The sequence below is a fragment of the Podarcis pityusensis genome (genome assembly GCF_964106645.2).
Source record: "Podarcis pityusensis genome assembly, chromosome: 2".
Lineage (NCBI taxonomy): Eukaryota > Metazoa > Chordata > Lepidosauria > Squamata > Lacertidae > Podarcis > Podarcis pityusensis.
This window is the reverse complement of record NC_138029.1, coordinates 53,096,685-53,114,834: the sequence shown is the minus strand read 5'-3', so window position 1 is coordinate 53,114,834 and position 18,150 is coordinate 53,096,685. Positions and strand designations below refer to the sequence as shown.

General features: G+C 44.5%; 1 protein-coding gene across 2 annotated transcripts in view; it reads right to left on the bottom strand.

Moving 5' to 3' along the window:
- NSG2 (neuronal vesicle trafficking associated 2) overlaps positions 1-13,700 on the bottom strand; it is a 59,000-nt gene extending 45,300 nt beyond the window's left edge. Inside the window, exons 1-2 of one of the 2 annotated variants that reach the window (XM_080997299.1) lie at positions 13,524-13,700; positions 12,597-12,747 (exon numbers count right to left, since the gene is read on the bottom strand). In XM_080997299.1, coding sequence (XP_080853425.1) covers positions 12,597-12,725 — 129 coding nt within the window. In that variant the 5' untranslated portion in view covers positions 12,726-12,747; positions 13,524-13,700. Of the gene's footprint in view, positions 1-12,596; positions 12,748-12,975; positions 13,294-13,523 lie in introns of those variants that run through there. The other variant, XM_080997300.1, reaches the window with a different exon arrangement.
- Positions 13,701-18,150: the final 4,450 nt, after the last annotated feature.

Sequence of the window (18,150 nt, the reverse complement as noted above, 5' to 3'; positions counted from 1 at the left end):
TTATCCTAGCCTCATCTTGCCTGCCTTCTCTTTGCCATGTGATGTTCCCTGACCTTGATCTCTCCTTCAGTCTTCTCCATCCAATGCAGATGTGCTTACTAGGCAGAGACAGTGGACGTTTCCATGTTATGAAGAGCCCATCAATGCTTGGTGCTATGTTGACATCTAGAATATCTAGATGACACTACTTTATAAATCTCTGCAGAGAAGCTGCCACTCCCTAGCTTTCATCCCTTCCATTCCTCATACTGAAGTAAGTCACTTACCCACCCCCAAAAATAAAATAATTCAAAGCCCTTTTATTAATGCATTTCCTCGGCGGCAGGAAGCAACGGGAGTTTCTTATCCCTCTGATAATGCATGATGTCTGGAAAAACTGAGTGTATGCTGAATTCTTCACAACGCCCAGTCCCACATGGAACTCATGAAGGGGTAGTTACAAAAAAAAGGCCTTATGATGGGAGAAAAGTGAGTCCATGAATCAATCCTCCATCTGAGCCAGAGCCAGATTTATTGAGGCCAGTGGCGTAGCGTGGGGGGTGCCAGGGGGGCCGGCCGCACCGGGCGCAACATGGGCGGGGGGCGCGCTCACACTAGCAGCTCTCTGCCCCTACTAAAATCCATGGGTTAGGGAGCCCGCGCTCGCTCGGCTTGGCGAGGAGGTCGCGGAAGGGGGAGAGCGAAGCCTTCTGCCGCGGGCAAAAAAAGGAGAGGAAGCCGGGTGGGCGGGCGGGCGGGCTGGCTGGCGGGGGTCTGGCTGCGCCTGCTGCTGCCGGTGCAGGGCAAGGCAAGCAGAGCGAGGAGGAGAGAGAGGGGAAGGGGGGGGAGCAGCTAGGAAACGCTGCGGTGTGGAGGAGGAATCAATTAAGGAGAGAAAGCGAAAAGCCTTGGAGAAAGGGAAAAAAGGAAAGAAAAGAGGCAGCTCCAGGAGAGCGCGGGGGAAAGAGAAGCCTCGCTGCTGCTGCTGCTTGGGAGAGTAAATTACTGTACTTGCCTTGCCCCGGGTTAGGGGGCGCAAATTATTTGCCTTGCCCCGGGTTAGGGGGCGCAAATTACTTGCCTTGCCCCGGGTGCTGATAACCCACGCTACGCCGCTGATTGAGGCACACAACACAAACATCCCCTGACCAACATGCCCTCATGGATTCATGTACATACTCAGCTTATATAGGAAGCAGCGTTCTAGTGACTCGGTCTGTTGGTCCACCCAGATCTGAACAGTTGGCTGGCAGCAGCTCTCTGGAGTTTCAGAAAAGGCTTTTCCTCAGCCCTACCCAAAGATGCTGAAGACTGAACCAAGGACCTTCTGCCTGCAAGGCAAGTGCTCTACCACCGAGCTACAACTCTTCCCAAGAACAGCTGTCATTATATGTAAATTTAAAAGGCAATCTATTTACTTGCACAGCTCATCTTTATGAACCACATACGCATACGTTTATTAAAACCACAGAAAGTAAACCCATCAGGACTGGTGATGGGAAGATGGACTGACGTTTTGAACAACAGTGGAACGGTCTCCCTTGGGAGGTTGTGGACTCTCCTTCCTTGGAGGTTTTTAAGCAGAGGCCGGATGGCCCTCTGTCATGGATGCTTCAGTCGAGATTCCTGCATTGTAGGGGGCTGGACTGGATGACCCTCAGGGTCCCTTCTAACTCTACGATTCTATGAAGGCAAACTGGAAACTTTGGCTCCAACCAATATATAGAAATCAGCAAAAACAAATGCAAACACAGACTGTGAGAGAACCGGTGTGGATGGGTAAGGGTGAATGAAGCTTTCCACCACAAACCGAAGGGATAACACAACAAAATAGCTTTTCGTGTTATTTTTTGAAGGGGAGGAGGATTCTATTGGACAAAAAACTGAACTGTTGCTGCCAGTAAGAAAAATACTGTTATCAGAACACATTATCAGAAATGCATCCCCTCTGAGATAGGGGAAGTAATACTATTTCATGATGTTATATGTTTGCTATCTCTTAAGTCAAGCATCGACAATCCGCGAACACTGAAAAGCTCATAGAATAAACAACTTTGATCTAACCATGAGGTAAAAGGGTATTTTGATACATGACTAATTGTACTTGAATATGTACTGGGGGACGATGGTTTCAAAATGCACATCCCATTGAAAGCTATGGCATGTGGGGAGTAAGCATTCATGCCCAATGCACAATCAGATGTATATTATGATGCACAGCTTTCTCACACCCACAGATCATAATGCAAGATGTGGCAGTCAGTCAGATGCTTGCTCCACACATGAATCTCCTTGGCAGGATGGAGGCATCATTTTGTCCTCTCTGTTGCCAGGGACAAGATGCAATGGGTTTAAACTCCAGGGAAGTGTCTTCCTAACTATAACATGATCCAGCAAAGTTTCAACAGGAGAAAGTTAAGCACACACTCATGTATCCATTGCTCATGGCCCATGACTGCAGTGTGCAACTGAGCTACACACCAAGAGGTCCAGTTTATAATGAAGGTAGTGAATTGACAGAGACTGAACTGCACACAAGACTACAACCTATATCAGCAATTGGCTAGTGCCCACAGAAGCTGCAGTCTTAACTGCTGGAGGAGGCTTATTTCAGAAAAAGACGACTCATTATTTTCCAGACACTGCATCTTCAGGTCTAGCAGGGTTTGCCTCATTGCAGGGGATGGGGCAAGCCACGAGTCCCCGAATTATCATGAATTGCAGAAGCCTCAGAATAATCCAACCCTTTGGGCATGGGACACGAATTATATTACAGCAGCATAGAAAGAGCCCATGGACATATAGAAACTCCTTATAAGCAGCTTAGTATTGCAGCAAATAGAAGTGAAATCTAATATGAGACTACAGATACTGTGGTCTTCTCTGGACCTAATTCCATGCTGCTTTTTTAAACTCTGAAAACTCTATTAAGTAGAATGCTATGTGTCTGCTGCATCTGGTTTTTGATGAACAAGCAAAGAATCATAGAGTTGGAAGGGACCCAAGGGTCATCTAGTCCAACCCCCTCCAATGCAGGAATCTCAACTAAAAAGCATCCATGACAGACGGCCATCCAACCTCTGCTTAAAAACCTCCAAGGAAAGGGACTCCACCACCTCCTGTGAGCGTCTATTCCACTGACAAACAGTTCTTACTGTCAGAAGGTTCCTCCTGATGTTTCGTCGGAATCTCCTTTCTTGTAACTTGAAGCCATTGGTTTGGGTCCTACCCTCTGGAGCAGGAGAAAACAAGCTTGCTCCATCTTACATGAGACGGTCCTTAAGCTATTTGAAGATGGCTATCATATCTCCTCTCAGCCTCTTTTTTACAGGCTAAACATAACCAGCCTTAGGAGGGGACATACCTAATGAGCCCCATCAGCAAAAGCCCTGCACCAGGACCTCCACCTGCACAATGGGGCTTCCCTACACTGCACCCCTCCTGCACCCCTGGAATTGGCTCTGAGGGGATTGGGAGAACCTCCAGCACAGCCAAAAGCTGAAATGCTTGCACGGGCGGAACATCTCCTTAGCGGAATGCTAAAACCCTTATGGTTTTACTGAAAGACATTTGTGCTTCAAGGGAAAGGAGACTAATACAAAAGCAGTCCTACCCACATCATTAGCCCCAAAAAAGCTTCATGGCCCCTGCTTTGCACACAAAAGATTCCCAGTTCAATCTCTGACATCTCCAGGTAGGACTGGGAGATGTCATTGTCTGAAAGCCTGCCAGTCAGTGTAGACAATACTGAGCTGAATGGACCAATAGTCTGATTCCGTACAAGGCAACTTCCTATATTCTTATGTAGGTCTGAGTGACAGAACATACGAGTTGTTTTCAAAATGGCTGTTACTATTCCTAGAGAGTCTCAGGCCTGATCTAAATGCACAAGAGGATGAGGTGGTGGAGTCCTGAGAGGATGGACCATATTCCTTTGAGACTGCTAGTGGAGTTGAAATCAAGGCTTTGACTCCTGCGAGTAGATAAACACAGAAAGGAGGTGGCTATGCTAGACTCTCTCTCCCTGATATGCTATGTGCAGGGAGGAGGATGGGTGCATGTGTTTGATGTCAGGGAAGTATTACAAAATTGCACCACCCTTTTGCAGCCAGAAGTGGTACAGTCCACTCTGTCATCTCAGCATCCCACCAAGTCCTTCTGCTGCATATCTAAAGCTGGCCGCAGACAATCCCATCACCTCTAGTTTGAAGTTATTGGTATGAAAAGGCATTGCCTCACACAATACTTCAATTTCCAAATCCACAGTTCCATATTCTGAAACATGACTCCATGCTTTGTATGCTGCAGGGAGAATCTCCATTTTTTAAAGAAAATGTTTTCTGTCTGCATAGCAATGTACAGACAGAACCGCAGAGTCAGGTGAAGCACCTATTGGTCCATCAGTTCCCTAACACAGTGCCAGGGAACTGGATACAGCCAGTGGGCTGGTTCCTTGTCTCCCCCACACACCATAGGGCCACCCACTTGTCATTCACCTGCCATCACTATAACATCAAGCGAGCCATTTTTGCCTGCGCCCACAATCAGCTGTTAGAGTCTGACAGGAAGTGCTGACAGACATAAGAAAGCAGGGATAGAGGAACCACAGGAGGACACTCTGATAGGATTTTCTAACATGCAGAGATACTTTAAGCGCAAGAATGTCCACCCCTGCTAACTATTCCTCTTTCCTATGGATTTATTCAGACTTATTCCCCCTCGCTCCAGTTTGCTATAGGCTGCACCCTGGGGAAATAAGCTATACATGCTATGCATGCTATTAACCTGTGTGGGAGTATTTTTGTTGTGTATTATTAGCACTGGCCCTCTAATGCTTGTATTGTGAAAGAGGAAACTGCTGGTTTCTATTCACTATTATCCCCCAGTATGTCAGTATTTCTCATTTTTATTATCTCCTCTTAAAACTGGTTGGCTCTAGGTCAGGGATGAGGAAACTCTATCCCTCCGGATGTTGTTGGACTCCAACTCCCATTAGCCTTAGCCAGCAGGCCAGAGATCATGGGAGTTGTAGTCCAGTATCTGTAGCACACCAGGATCCCCCATTCCTACTTCAGGTTAAAGATACTCGGGTACCTTAGCAGTTTATAGCAGAAGCACCTTTTGATTATTTTAATGACATTTTTCCCCCAGTTGTTCCTAACAGCTTGTTCAGGTTTCTGGCAACTGCAACACATTGAGCTATCACATTCAGTGAGTTATTCAAGGTTTCTTTTTGAGGGGTAGCAGCTCATGTATAAGCAGTCATCATTAATATGTAACTAGGATACCAGTTTTCTTTTTCTTTTTTTCACAAGTTACGTCACTGTGTACTTTTTAGCACTGGCATTATTGGCCATTTTGAGGCCTGCTCTTCCATTAACTGAAGTCCTGAAGTACCCACACTATCGGGAGCATGTGCTAAGGTTGGGGCAGGGGATGAAATGGAGCCCTCTCTAGTTGGAATGAATCCAACCTAATTAACATCTCACCTGGCCCTCAGAGAAAGCAATTTCTTGCTTTCAAGGGAACCAAGCACACATCTATTTCTCATAATAAATATGCATGTGCCTCTGGCTGCTATTATGAATAGGTTTGCCAACTCAGTATATCAAGCTAAAATGCCTATGGGCACAAACAAAATATTTTCCCCATAGGGAACAATATGTGTGTGTGTGTGTGTGTGTGTGTGTGTGTGTGTGTACATATATATATATATATATATATATATATATATATATATATACACACACACACACACACACACACCAGGAGAGCAAAGTTCCTCTGAACGTGAACATAATGTTGCTCCATTGTGAAGGAACACCAGAAGGAATTCAGCAGAGCACTAAGGAGATGGTTCCATCAATGCAAGCATTTCATTTTCCCAGATGGAATTATCTCTCCTCTCCTCCTCCCATGCACTCTTCTGAGGTTTCCCTTGATACACACACCCCAAAGCCAATTGGGGGGCAGGGGGCGCGTGAGACAAAGAGAAGGGGCAAAAAAGCCCTACTGCACTAGCAGAACATTTATGCTGGTGGATCTCATTAGATGAATCCAGCCCCAGGATCTATTAAAAATGAAATGAAGCGCTGAATACCTCCAGGCATGTGCAGAGAGCCTTCCTAATCTGACAGAAAGCAATATGAAACCTAAAGTCTATATGGGGCCTGGTGCATTTGAACCTGTAGTGTAGAGAACACCACCAGAATGACACTATCCTTTTGAATAAAACATAATAAAGCTCCTATATCTTAAACAAACAGGGGATATAAAAAGCAATACTTTGAAGTCAAAGTGCAGATTCCTCGTCTCCTAGGAGGACATCAAAGGAGAAACTGGTGCCATGTGCTGCATGTTCCACCAGTCACAGAGCCACATTGAGTACACTGTGTACCTTCTCCTTCAGACCAACTCCAGTTGAATGGAAATATCTGAGCACACATGCTGTCTTCAAAGTGGTCATTTGCTGTTGGCTAGTTCATCTGGCTCTCTGAGGGAAGCGAGGGAAAGGAGCCCTTGCTCCCCTCCTTACCCCTTTCCCTCTGGAATGTGGTATGGACTGGGCCCAGAGGACGGAGGCAAGCAAGTGAATGGGTGCCACCGCAGCAGCAGGGGTGAAGATAAGGAGCTGGGGGCACTCGGGGAATGAGGCCCAATGAGTAAGAGCCCATTGCCTATCCATCAAAACCTGGAACTGAACACTGGTAGGTCTACAAAGCTTTTGAGGGCAGGCCCATTTGTTCTGTTCTCCAGTCTGTCATGCATTTACCCATGCTCCACTGTGACCCACCGGTGTCAGAAAACTGCTTGCACAGGCCTGCCTGTGTATGTTGCAAATCAGCTAGGAATTGGTCATTTATCATCACAATGTATTGACATTTAATGCCACCAAAGCAAAGGACACACAACCGGAACACAAAATTCATGGAGCACTGCTCTCATTAATTCTCCATTAAAAACAAAGCGCTGGTGGACTCAGTTGTTGGCAACTTTCCCTATGATTTATTTCATTTCAATCCCAACTTTTCCTCCAATGAGTTTTGGGTAGCATACATAGTCGTCCCCCCCCCCCCCCACTTTATCCTGCCAATGGCCACATGAGGCAGGTTAGGCTAAGAGATGACAGTCCTAAGATCAACCAGGTAGTTTTGCAATTGAGGTGGGATTTTAACACTGGTCTTCCAGGTCCCAACACTTGAACCACCAGACAGGTGTTTCCCAAACTTGGGTCTCCAGCTGTTTTTGGACTACAACTCCCAACATCTCTAACTAGCAAGCCCAGCAGTCAGGGATGATGGGAATTGTAGTCCAAAAACATCTGGAGACCCATTTGGGAAACCCTTCACTAGACTGATACTTAGTACTTCCCACAGGGTTGGCAAAGCTGCTTTCTGGTTGAATCAGCTGCAGGAAACTCAGTCATGCAGACAAGCCAGTAGGCTCGAACTCATAACCCAGATGCTTATGGGTGGTGACTTCAACCCTGCTTTCTGCTGAGATCAGCTGCGTCTCTACCACCTGCCCTGCATCTGACAATCATATATGACACCAGGTGTGGGGCAAGTGGGCATGGTTTGCATTAATCAGCCTCACAATCTGAACTGGGGACTGTGTCAAGCCAAATTTGGCCCACAACTGGAGGATTCCCACACCTGCATTAACCCATAAATAAGCCTAGCAGAAAAATCCATAAACAAACCCACTAGATAACAGCCTCTAACAAACGGTATCAACTGGCTCTGGCTCTGCAACAAAATCCTTGAAGTTGTTTAAATGCCCTTTGGATTGTCACAATTTCACTGGGAGAGCTAAAGAAGGATGCAGTAAAAATCCCCATTAAGACAAGATGAAAAATGGATTCATCAGCTAAAATCCACATTCAGAAGTGCCATGGGGATAATGCTCAACCCAGTTTATTGCACACATTTACAATAGGCTAGTAGCCTGGGAGAACACTGGGTTTCTAAGAAAGAAAAGCTTACAAAGCACATCGTCAGGATAGATAGCGAGATTATGAAACCTCAACAAGTGCTTTAACAGCACATTCTAAGAGCACAAGTCTACTCTGAAGTAAACCCCATTGAGTTCAAAGGTGCTTACTCCCGGGAAAGCAGATATAGAACTGAAACCTTAAAGTACCATTTTAAGGAGGCTGTTTGGGAAAATTGAAAAGAGAAAACACTTATCACTGGGGAAACAAAAGCAAAAACCCTGCAACCCAAACAAACCACTGCCTTTCTCTCATTTACCACCACCCCCTTTTCTTTTCTCACATCCATGCACACATTTTCTCTTCTCTACTCCTTCTGTGGCTGCCACATTTTTGTTCACATCTTCATGTGCAAATGCTCACAAAATGTCCACCGAAGGCAGCTGCTCAGTGACACACGTAGGAGAAAGAAGCGCTCAGTACACAGCTTAGAAAAGGGAGGCCTTGGTGAGAGAGGCCCCACCCCACCTTGGCTTGCACACAGAGCTCCTTCAAAAATACAAACATTTTGCATCAGCCAATACTATCCTTTGTGGAAATTAAGCAAACATACACATCTCTGCTTTGCTATTATTATTATTATTTAACATATTCTGTACTTGAAACCCAGGTTATCTAAAAAGTACAGAATGATGTGTCAGAACAAGAGGGATGGATTTTGGAAAATAGATGAATTATGAGTTCTGCAGAACAGGAACGTGGTTACAGGAACAAGAACATAAGACTATGATCAGGTCCAAGAATTAGCCCATCTGGTCCTGCTGGGACTAGGAATGGCTCCTCAGGGTCTTGGGAGAAGGGTTTCCCCACCACTGGATAACTGGTCCCGAGAGATGGCACACACTGAACTTGGAAGCTTTTGCATCCCAAGCAGATGTGCACTACCCATGAGCAAAATTTCTTGTAAGAGTTTTCTGAGGAAAATATGCCCCTAACCACATGCGTACAATTTTGCCACACACAAATGGCATGGAGAATTTGGAAAGGTCATTGTAGTTCAGCTACAGGAAAACCCTCATGGGCATCAACAGGTTGCTGGAGGACATGCTGATTTTCTAGTTGGGGAAAAATTCCTTCCTTACTTAACCTCTTCTCAAACAAAGCCTCATTTAATTAATAGGAACTTCTTAAGGATCTGTCTTCTGGGCAACTGATACCAATCCACACTCAATACAAAACAAACCAATGTGCTTCCAATCAGCTCCAGAGTTCCCATAGATAAGAGCTACACTTAGCTAAGTCTATCTCACCTACTAACATGTTTCCAACACTGACCAATTTCAGATCTATCAAAAGAAAAGGAAACAATTAGAATGTACAGTGGTGATTCCATCATCATTTTATTCAGCTACTATTCTTTGGCTACTCACCATTCAAGTGCCTATGATCAATTTAATCCATTTTAAGTAAGTTATAGTTTGGGCCAGAGCATCCCACAACCTACTTTGAAATACTCAGTATTTTTAAGAGCTGACCTCTTACTTATAGCTCCTACATATGAAACCTCTGTCAACTGGCTGTAAGAAATATTTACTTATTAACTACACATCCATGGAAGGGTTGCATGAGAATAGCACATTTATTCTCAGAAGTCACATTGAGTGGGGAAGCAGACAACGGATCCATACTGTTCAAATGATTTTTCAGTAGTATTCTTCTACAGTACTTCAGTACAACAGTATTCTTTTTCAGTATAAAAAAATTCAGTGGCCTGGCTGCACATAATGGGAGGTTTTCTTGCATTTTCAAGCAGAAACACCTGCTAATTTGTTTAAAATAATAAAATGTGACACATCTAACACCTTGTTTTGCCTTGTGCTGTCACTAAAGGAGAGAAAGTTTTTTTCACTAAAAGCTTCTTAGTTGTTTGATATGAAAATTTAAAGTATAACAACAACGTAATGCTGGTTGTTATTAGCATCATCATCATGACTGTTCATTATTATTCAGTCCTCGGTCAAAAGCTCCACATGCGCTCAAAGATGCATGTGGAGCTCCAAGGTAATTTAAGTTCTCTTTCTATCCTAGTAGGTGGGCCAGCTTCAAGTGTGATCTTATTTTGCTGTCCACCTTGCCAATCGAATAGAAGGTGAGCTGCCCTTACATGAGTTGATGCGTTCAGGACCGGAAGAAATTGTTGGAATGAGACAAAAGGGTTTGGGAAAGTAATGATAAAACAATTGCTTTATCTGAGACATTAGTCGGGTTTCCAAAACAGCCTTCCACACTATTTAGCTTGCTGGTTCCTCAACAGATACTGAGTCCTCACACCATGAGGATTTAGTTGCACTGTGGTGTGCGTCTCCCTCGAACAGCATCCCCCACCCCAAACCTCGTGGTTCTGCATCACAAAACCATGAGATCCCCCTCGCTCCTCCAAAAAGCATCACCACCACAACAGCAACAACCAGGATGTTATGCCTTACACGCCCTGGAGGCCAAATTAATCTGACCCACCCATGAGGCAGCAAATGTTAAATGAAGACTCTGATTCAGCTCTCGACTCACACTGTCATCAATCACACAGCTGAGCTGCAGCATTATGAAGGTGGTCAGTGTGAACCCAGCAGTTGCTTGTGCAACAACTTATTTTAGCCTAGCTCCCTAGACTCTACTTAAGCTGCTGTCGTCCATGCTGACCTTGCAGCTTTCCATCCCCCTGTGTATACCTGCTTAAGCGCTTGCCTGCCAGATCTTGGGGCTGCACAACCTACAACAGGCTGCAGTTCTGAGATCTGGTTCATCCACTTGGTCCAAGAGCTTTTGCCTAAATAGAGCCAGGCTAGCAGCAGTTGCCTCCTCTTCCCATTTTGAGATATGGAGTGATGAGGGTGATAAAATGATTTGCTAATGCTACTCACTGGACCTTGAAGCCCCAGGCAAAACATGCTTTTTGGTGAACCAACCATTTAGGTTCATGCAAAACTACAGCAAATTGATTTCACAGGCAAGGGTTTTATTCATATCATATATCTGAAAAGGACAGGGAGACAGTCCACTTCATGCCCCTGATGAAGCAGACAGGCTCTTGCCTACATGCTACAACTGATGTGTCAGTCACTAGGCTACTCCTGTGGAATTCAGAGGAACTGTTTTCATTTGGAAAAGGAAAGAATGGGGGGAGGGGCAGATTTGCATTTCCACATTTTTATTTTATTTTTGTTGAAATGTTTAATCTACTTGGCAAAATGTGTGCCTTGGTTTATACGATTTGGGAGGTAGAGGACGGAGAAAGAATTGCAGTCTTATTTTGCAGCGACAACAGGAAAAGAACAACTCCCAAAAACTGGCACTTAGGAAGCAACCCTCTTCCTTATTTTTTTAAAAAATATGAGAAAAGAAAAGAAATATTCAGTTCTAAACCCCAGTGTCAGACCTACTTCCAGAAGTTTAACACCACACTACAAACACTCATCTTGCAAACTGTGTGTTCTTTGCTTCTGAGAAATCAGTTTGGATTATACCTTCTTGCAACCAAAATTGTGGGTGCTCAGCTTGTCTTCATCTCTCCTTGCTTATACCAAACTCAGTCCTCCCTCAGTTACCATAATATAGTCCCAGTGGAGTTCCTCTATATTGTTATAATGATTCACTAGGCATATTACAGTCTTTTGCCACAAGTCTGATTTTACTGAAGTAATTGAGCCCAGTCGCTTGCACCTTTCCCCTTTTCTATTTGCCAACAGATATATTAGCATTACATCACCCATATCAACATGTTTTTCTGAACATTTATGACATGTGCAATTTGAGAATCAGTAATCTGTCGTTACTGCATGAGGGCAACACCTTCTTTGTATTGTATATACTTCATTAAAATACAAAGACGCAGCACTGCAGTGGCTCTCTTTTTCCAATAAGGATTAATGCTACATAGATGCTCTGGGCACACAGTATTATGGTGAGATGTGTTGATGGCATTGCATTATCTCTCCAAATACAGTACAGTTGGGAGTTAACCATGTGTATGGAATACAAAACAGGCTATATAAAGATAACAGGTCGATGCAAAGCTAATCAATGATGCCCACTTTTCAGCATGCCAGTCGAAAGCTACGAGGTTTGATTGTGAGTTTCACAAAAGCGATCACTTCCCAGAAGCCCATTTATGGGGGAGGGAGGAGATGAAGGCACTGAATGACCCTCTGCATTATTTTACCTGCTCATCTATAGAAGGTTAGTGTAATATTGAATAACCAATATGGATTGCAGATATTAACCACACTCCTGAGAATTGTAAAATAAAACACCCCAAATCATCACAATCTCAGAGCAGGCACAGAACACAATGATTCATAAAATCACTTTAGTGGATCAGACGCAGCTTTATTTCTTCCCCCACTAAATTTGAGTGAATAATCTGTTGAACAGACTCTGCCATTTTGAAGACTTCAGTCACGAACCATTTCCCAGGTTTAGGTGGTGTGTCTGCTGGGCTTTAAATCTCTCTCACACACACACAAACACACAGGAAACAGTCAATCCCTTTTTATAAGGTAGCATTTAATTGGAACCATAGCTGTGCTTTAAAAAAAAAAAAAAAACGCTTCCAAGGGACAACAGAACAAACTAGTGGGAAGACAGTGTTGCCTGCTCCTGTTTTGTTCTGTTCTGTTCCATTTACCTTTTCCGGAGCTGGGAACTGCAAATGATTTACTTCCAAGGGTGTTATCAATGGAACCGTCTGAAAGCCATCCTCATTGGACGGCTGCTGCTTGTTCTTGTCATTCAAATTGCTCCCAAGTTTCACCATCCTTAGACCTCACTTTCCAGACCTAAAAACATATAGAGACGACTAGTGTTAAGAGGGAGGGAGAAAACTGGAAATTAAGGAATAGAGATGTTGCTTTGCCTTGCTTCCATCAACCTTGCCTATCACCCCTTCCTTTCCATTTGAATGTCTCTGCTAGATCACTGGAGGAAGTTACTGGTGGGTGCGGGGGAAGCATCTCACATTTGGTAGCAATCTCTGGGCACCATTTAAAACAACAGAACATCATTACCAAGCATGCTTCTTGAGCCGCCTTCCAAGAGAGTCCAGATCAAGCCTCCCCTTGCATAGATCCAAACATAATAAGCAAAGCGATAAATCACGATCATGTCAGATGAGCGAACCCCGCCTTGCTGCTTTGTTAGAAATCCAAGGAAACCAGGAGACTTGCACAAGGAAAGGGTGGTTCTGGCCTGGGGCTTTTGTGTATGCGTGTGTGTGTGTTGCGCTGTGCCTTGTTGTTTTAATCACGACTGCTGCATTAACCCCTTGGGGTGTGGTGTTTAATCAGAATCATTCTTTTAGCCACCCCCCTGTTCTGAGCCTGCCGTTCGAGGATGGACACGCTTGCGTCTGGGGCTGCATTTTTAACAGGAAGGGAATCGGAAAGCCCTCGTTTTCTCCGGAGATAAATCTGCGCCAGGAGTGCTGGGCGGGAGAGACACAAGCGAACGGGCGCTTCACCAGCGGAAGGACCGAGCCAAACGCCCACGCAAGACCCCCAGCCCAGCCCAGCCCACCCACCTCGGAGCCCGCCAGTCTCCCGCGCTGGCTACTTACTGCAGGGCACACCGCGCTCTCAGAAGGAGGCTCTGTCCGGATTGCGCAAAAGGGCTGGCTCTGCTCTCCCCCCGCGCTCTCGCCTAGGTGGTGCTGAACGGACAGCGCTTCGCTCCTCAGCCCGGCTGCTTGCAAATGCTACTGAAGGCGAAGCTGGGACCGAGTGCGCAAGAGAAAGGAGCTCGAGCCTGCGGGAACGCAAACGCTCGCAAGCTGGGGCGGCGGCTTCTAGGCGGGATCTGGCGCCACCTGCCGCCCGCAGAGCGGAGCCGCAAGAGCTAGCCCAGAAAGCGAGGCTTTTGCCCACCGCGACGCCTACAGGCAGCTCGGAGAAACGCGCGGCTGGATTTCTGGCCCGGCATCGCATGCGCGTCTCCAACAAGTGGGCGTGCACCGTCGTCGGCCAGGTATGATGTCATTTGCAAACGGGCACGGCTCCGGCGTTAGACAGGGCGACGTGCAATATCTGTGGCTGTAGCAGGACGAGCCTTGTCGCCAAAAAACCTTAGGCAGGAAGAGAGCATTGTCCTTGGCGAATTAATGGAACAGGGAAGAGGGGGGATGGTTTGTGATTTTGCTGATCATGAGCAATAGGCGAACTAGAGGCAAACCTCGAGATATAAAAAGCAAAAGCCACTGGGAACCAGTGGGTAAATCTGAAGAAATAGAACGTTTAGCCTTCGAAAGAGTATGCTGGCGGGAGGGGGACAAGGGGCTAGTTGCAACACAATGCACAATGTACGTGCTGATTCAAACCGGGTTTTCAGATTCCTGCATTGCAGGGGGTTGGACTTGATGACCCTTGGAGTCCCTTCCAATTCTATGAATTCTGGGGACTTGCTTCCAACTGAACGTGCTCAGACCATCAGATGAGGAAGAAGATAAGGGCTTCTTTTCAGCCTCCCAGTGGAAAAGTCAGTAATATATCCAGTGCCGCAGACATGAAGATGTCAAGGTCTATATCTGCTCTGACTTTAATTGCTCTAGCCAGCTGTTCATCTATCTTACTACCAGGCATTTCAGCCTAGCCCCAAGTACAGCTATGTTTAATCACTAAACAACATGGTGACTAGTACAGTGACTTTCAGCCACTGGTCTGGACCCCTGTGTTGATTCCCAAATTCATTTCATTGGAGAGGAAAATGTGACAAAGGAGCCAATCCACTTTGCCACTTCTGGTGGGAAGTAATTTTAAATAAAAGAGAATTCCACAGTGCTGACAAAACTGATGCTGTCTTCACATTAAACACCAAACATCTTTGTACCTCTGCTGTGCTACTTGTACCGTGAGTGAATGTTCTTGATGCAAGATAGAACAAAAACAGCATGTACATTTTTGTCAGTGCATGCTTCATAATTGCATTTGTATGTTGTAAAGGAAAAAAGGCAATTAAAGCTTGTTGTAAAAAATATAGTTTACCATCCCCTACTTAAAGCCTCTTCGGTTGCACATTACATTTTTAATAGCACGGTTAAGTGTGTGTGTTTTAATTAAAGTGCACACCTAACAATGCAAAGTGTGAATGTGGCAGGCAAGTGTTTAAATGCATGTACCGGTATATCCTCCTGGTAACATCATCCAAAGCTTGGATTAGTAATGGTTCTCTGGTGATCATACACTTGATGGGAAAACTGGGTTGTTACATAGGAGCATGAAACACAAACATACACACCTCCATCCAGGCAAACAAGCAAGCAGTGTTTTCATAGTATAAACACATTCTAGCTGGGTAAAAGTACTTGGGAGGGTGCAGAGCAGGACCAATGAGTAAGGTGCAAGCCACAGGGGTTAGACAGAGATGCCTGGAGGATTACATTCAGCCCCTAGGTCTAAGGTGCCTGGAGAGGAATAGAGGGGGTGAAAACACAGCTTAAGGTGAGCTGATTTATGTCTACTGATGGAAAATAACTTCAGCTATTATGCTGAAGGTACAAGATCCAGATATTTCAGACTGGACCCCACATCCAGAAACACACTGGAAGAGACATGACTCCCCAGTGGTCCTATCTTTGGTTCCCTGCCTGTTATGGACATTTGGAAATTAAGAGGCAAGAGGTGAGCAATGAGAGAAAGGAATAAGCAAAGCAAGAGGTGACAAAAGGACATGAGCCTGGCTCTTTCTCTTATTTTCATGATATCTGAAAGCATGTAAGAGGTAACAGTGAGCGAAGATGAGACCAAGATTGAATTTAATTATTTGTTGGACATCAGAGGAAGCATCTCTTGACTACTTATTGCAGGACAAAACCACCATTCCATCCAGCATGATGCCTGAATGCAACTCATGAGTTAAAAACATTTTAAAAAAGACTGGCATTATTACTTGGAGGCCCGAACCACACATGTAGCAACATCTAATTTCCATAATTTCAGAGGTGGTGGAAGAGAAGACAATTCTAGAAGAAGAAATAGTTCGGGCTTTTCTTATTAAGGCTGTAGAAACCCCTATAGCAATTTTAGAAGTTTTAAAGGTTGATTTTAGGGTTGAAAACCCTTCTCTTTGAAACTTGCCAAATCAATTATTTGCACATTTATGTGACATAGCACTAATGAGTTGATATAAACTGGATGCTTCGTGTTTAAAGATGTCAGCCCTGCCCAAAGACTTAGAATGAAATCTCAGTGGAGACACTATTAAGGCAGCAGAAGGCAAAGCAAGTTGGAAACAACAAATCAAAGCAAAACTTGAAGATGTTATTGCATATTAGATGTAATCTGACATATCTACCCACAAAATCATAAACAAATCATAGTAGAATTGCTATTTTCACTTTCACTTCTGATGATCCCATATGCTTAAGGGTCTGGGCGAAAAAACAACAAAGTCATCTCTTCTGCCTGCTTTTTAAAGTCTGGAAATAGCACTGGTAACACATATATTACCTTGCTAATATTTATTTCCTTAACTTTCCCAGCCATGTTTGAAACATGAATAAGCAAGCGTATTCTCTCTCGTGTTGGACTCCAAATAATTCTTTTCCTTATCGTGCATATCACAGAAAATAAACCATTATTTAAATTACACATCGTATATCTACAATGGCTACACATGTACATATGCCAGCAAAATCAGTAGCAGGTCAGGTGTGCTACATCTTGACAGAATTCTGCGGGTCTATGTCCTCTCTGGAACTACTAATTATTGCATTCACGACTACAGTATTTTTTTCTGCTACACCACTATTCTAGGACTATGAGGATAGGGACACTTTGGCCTACAAGCTGGTGATTCCACATCCTTGTTCTACAAGACGGCTCAGTCTTCCTGTGGCTATAATGAGTTCCCATGCCAGCACTACTGCTTCAAAAGGGCATGTGATACTGGAAGCTAACTCTCCATAACAGGCTGGAGATGCATGTAGTCACCAAAGCCATAAGCTAGGTGGTTATACTCACCACAGGCTTTGGCTTGCACACAGTGTCTACCCACAGACCTATATTCACTCTATCAACTAGTACTAGTCAAACCATCAGTCTAACTTAATCAATATTGTCTACACCCAAGTGCCTGGGGGTTGAATACAGCTCTCAAGGTTTCCCTATCTGACCCTTGGGACTGCCACTATCCCCCTTGCCTCCCCAGCCATACCCCTCACTGGCCACACTCCACATCCTCCTCAAGGGGTTTTGTCAGTCTGGAATGTGCCTTTGCAACGAGACAATGCTTCTTTCTTGGCTGGAGAATGGAGAGATGGGGGGAAGCAAAAACCTCTGAGTTTTGCAGGGGTGGAATGCAGCCTATTGTATAAAAGTAAGAGTCATGCCTATTGCTTTACTGACTTCTGGCTCTGGCCCCATTCACCTCAGGCATGTGGTCTCTGGAAGGTTCCACATGAGGGAATGTACAAAGAGAGAGAGCACAAGGAACTGAGCCAGAAATTTTTCAAAAGGCAAAATAAACCTAAGATTTTAAAACACCACTCACTGTTACCATTTTAAAGAAATACACCTATACTTCCTATGTCGTTGGCTTTCTGTATTAATCTCAAAGGTTGTTTTGCTCATTTGAGTACACTGAAGTATGACCCTCGGATTCTATTCGTTTGTACTTTAGTACTGTTTATACACCAGTCAACATTTTAAATCAAAATTTCACATAACTGACTTACTAACCCAGTTTCTACAATATATTTATCTTTTCTAAGGAATTGTTGGTAATTATCCCTGCTGGAACATTGATTATTTATTTATTTGTTCATTCCACCTATCCAGCTGTGTTCCCTAGGCAGTTCAGAGCATGTTAAAAACAATAAATCCCCATCATGAAAAACCAACCATACAAAACATTTAAAACAGCATGAAAACAGCAGCTGGAAGTTTTGCACCAGCATAAGCCCACGTACAAGGACAATTCTAATTCAAGATCCAAAGTCTTTTTTGGGGGGGTACAGTTAAAAGCGTATTAAAAGGCCTGAGAGACTTAACCTAGCACCCAAGAGAATAACATAGGCACCAGGTGAGCCCCTCTGGGAAGGGCATTCTGTAGACAGGATATCACCAACAAAAAGGCCAAATTCCTAGTAACCACTCAAAATAGGTGGGGAAATTTGAAGCTTCCTATGCGAATATTAAGACTTGGTGGGAACATTTGGTGGAAGATGGTCAATGAAGTAATCAGGCGTCAAG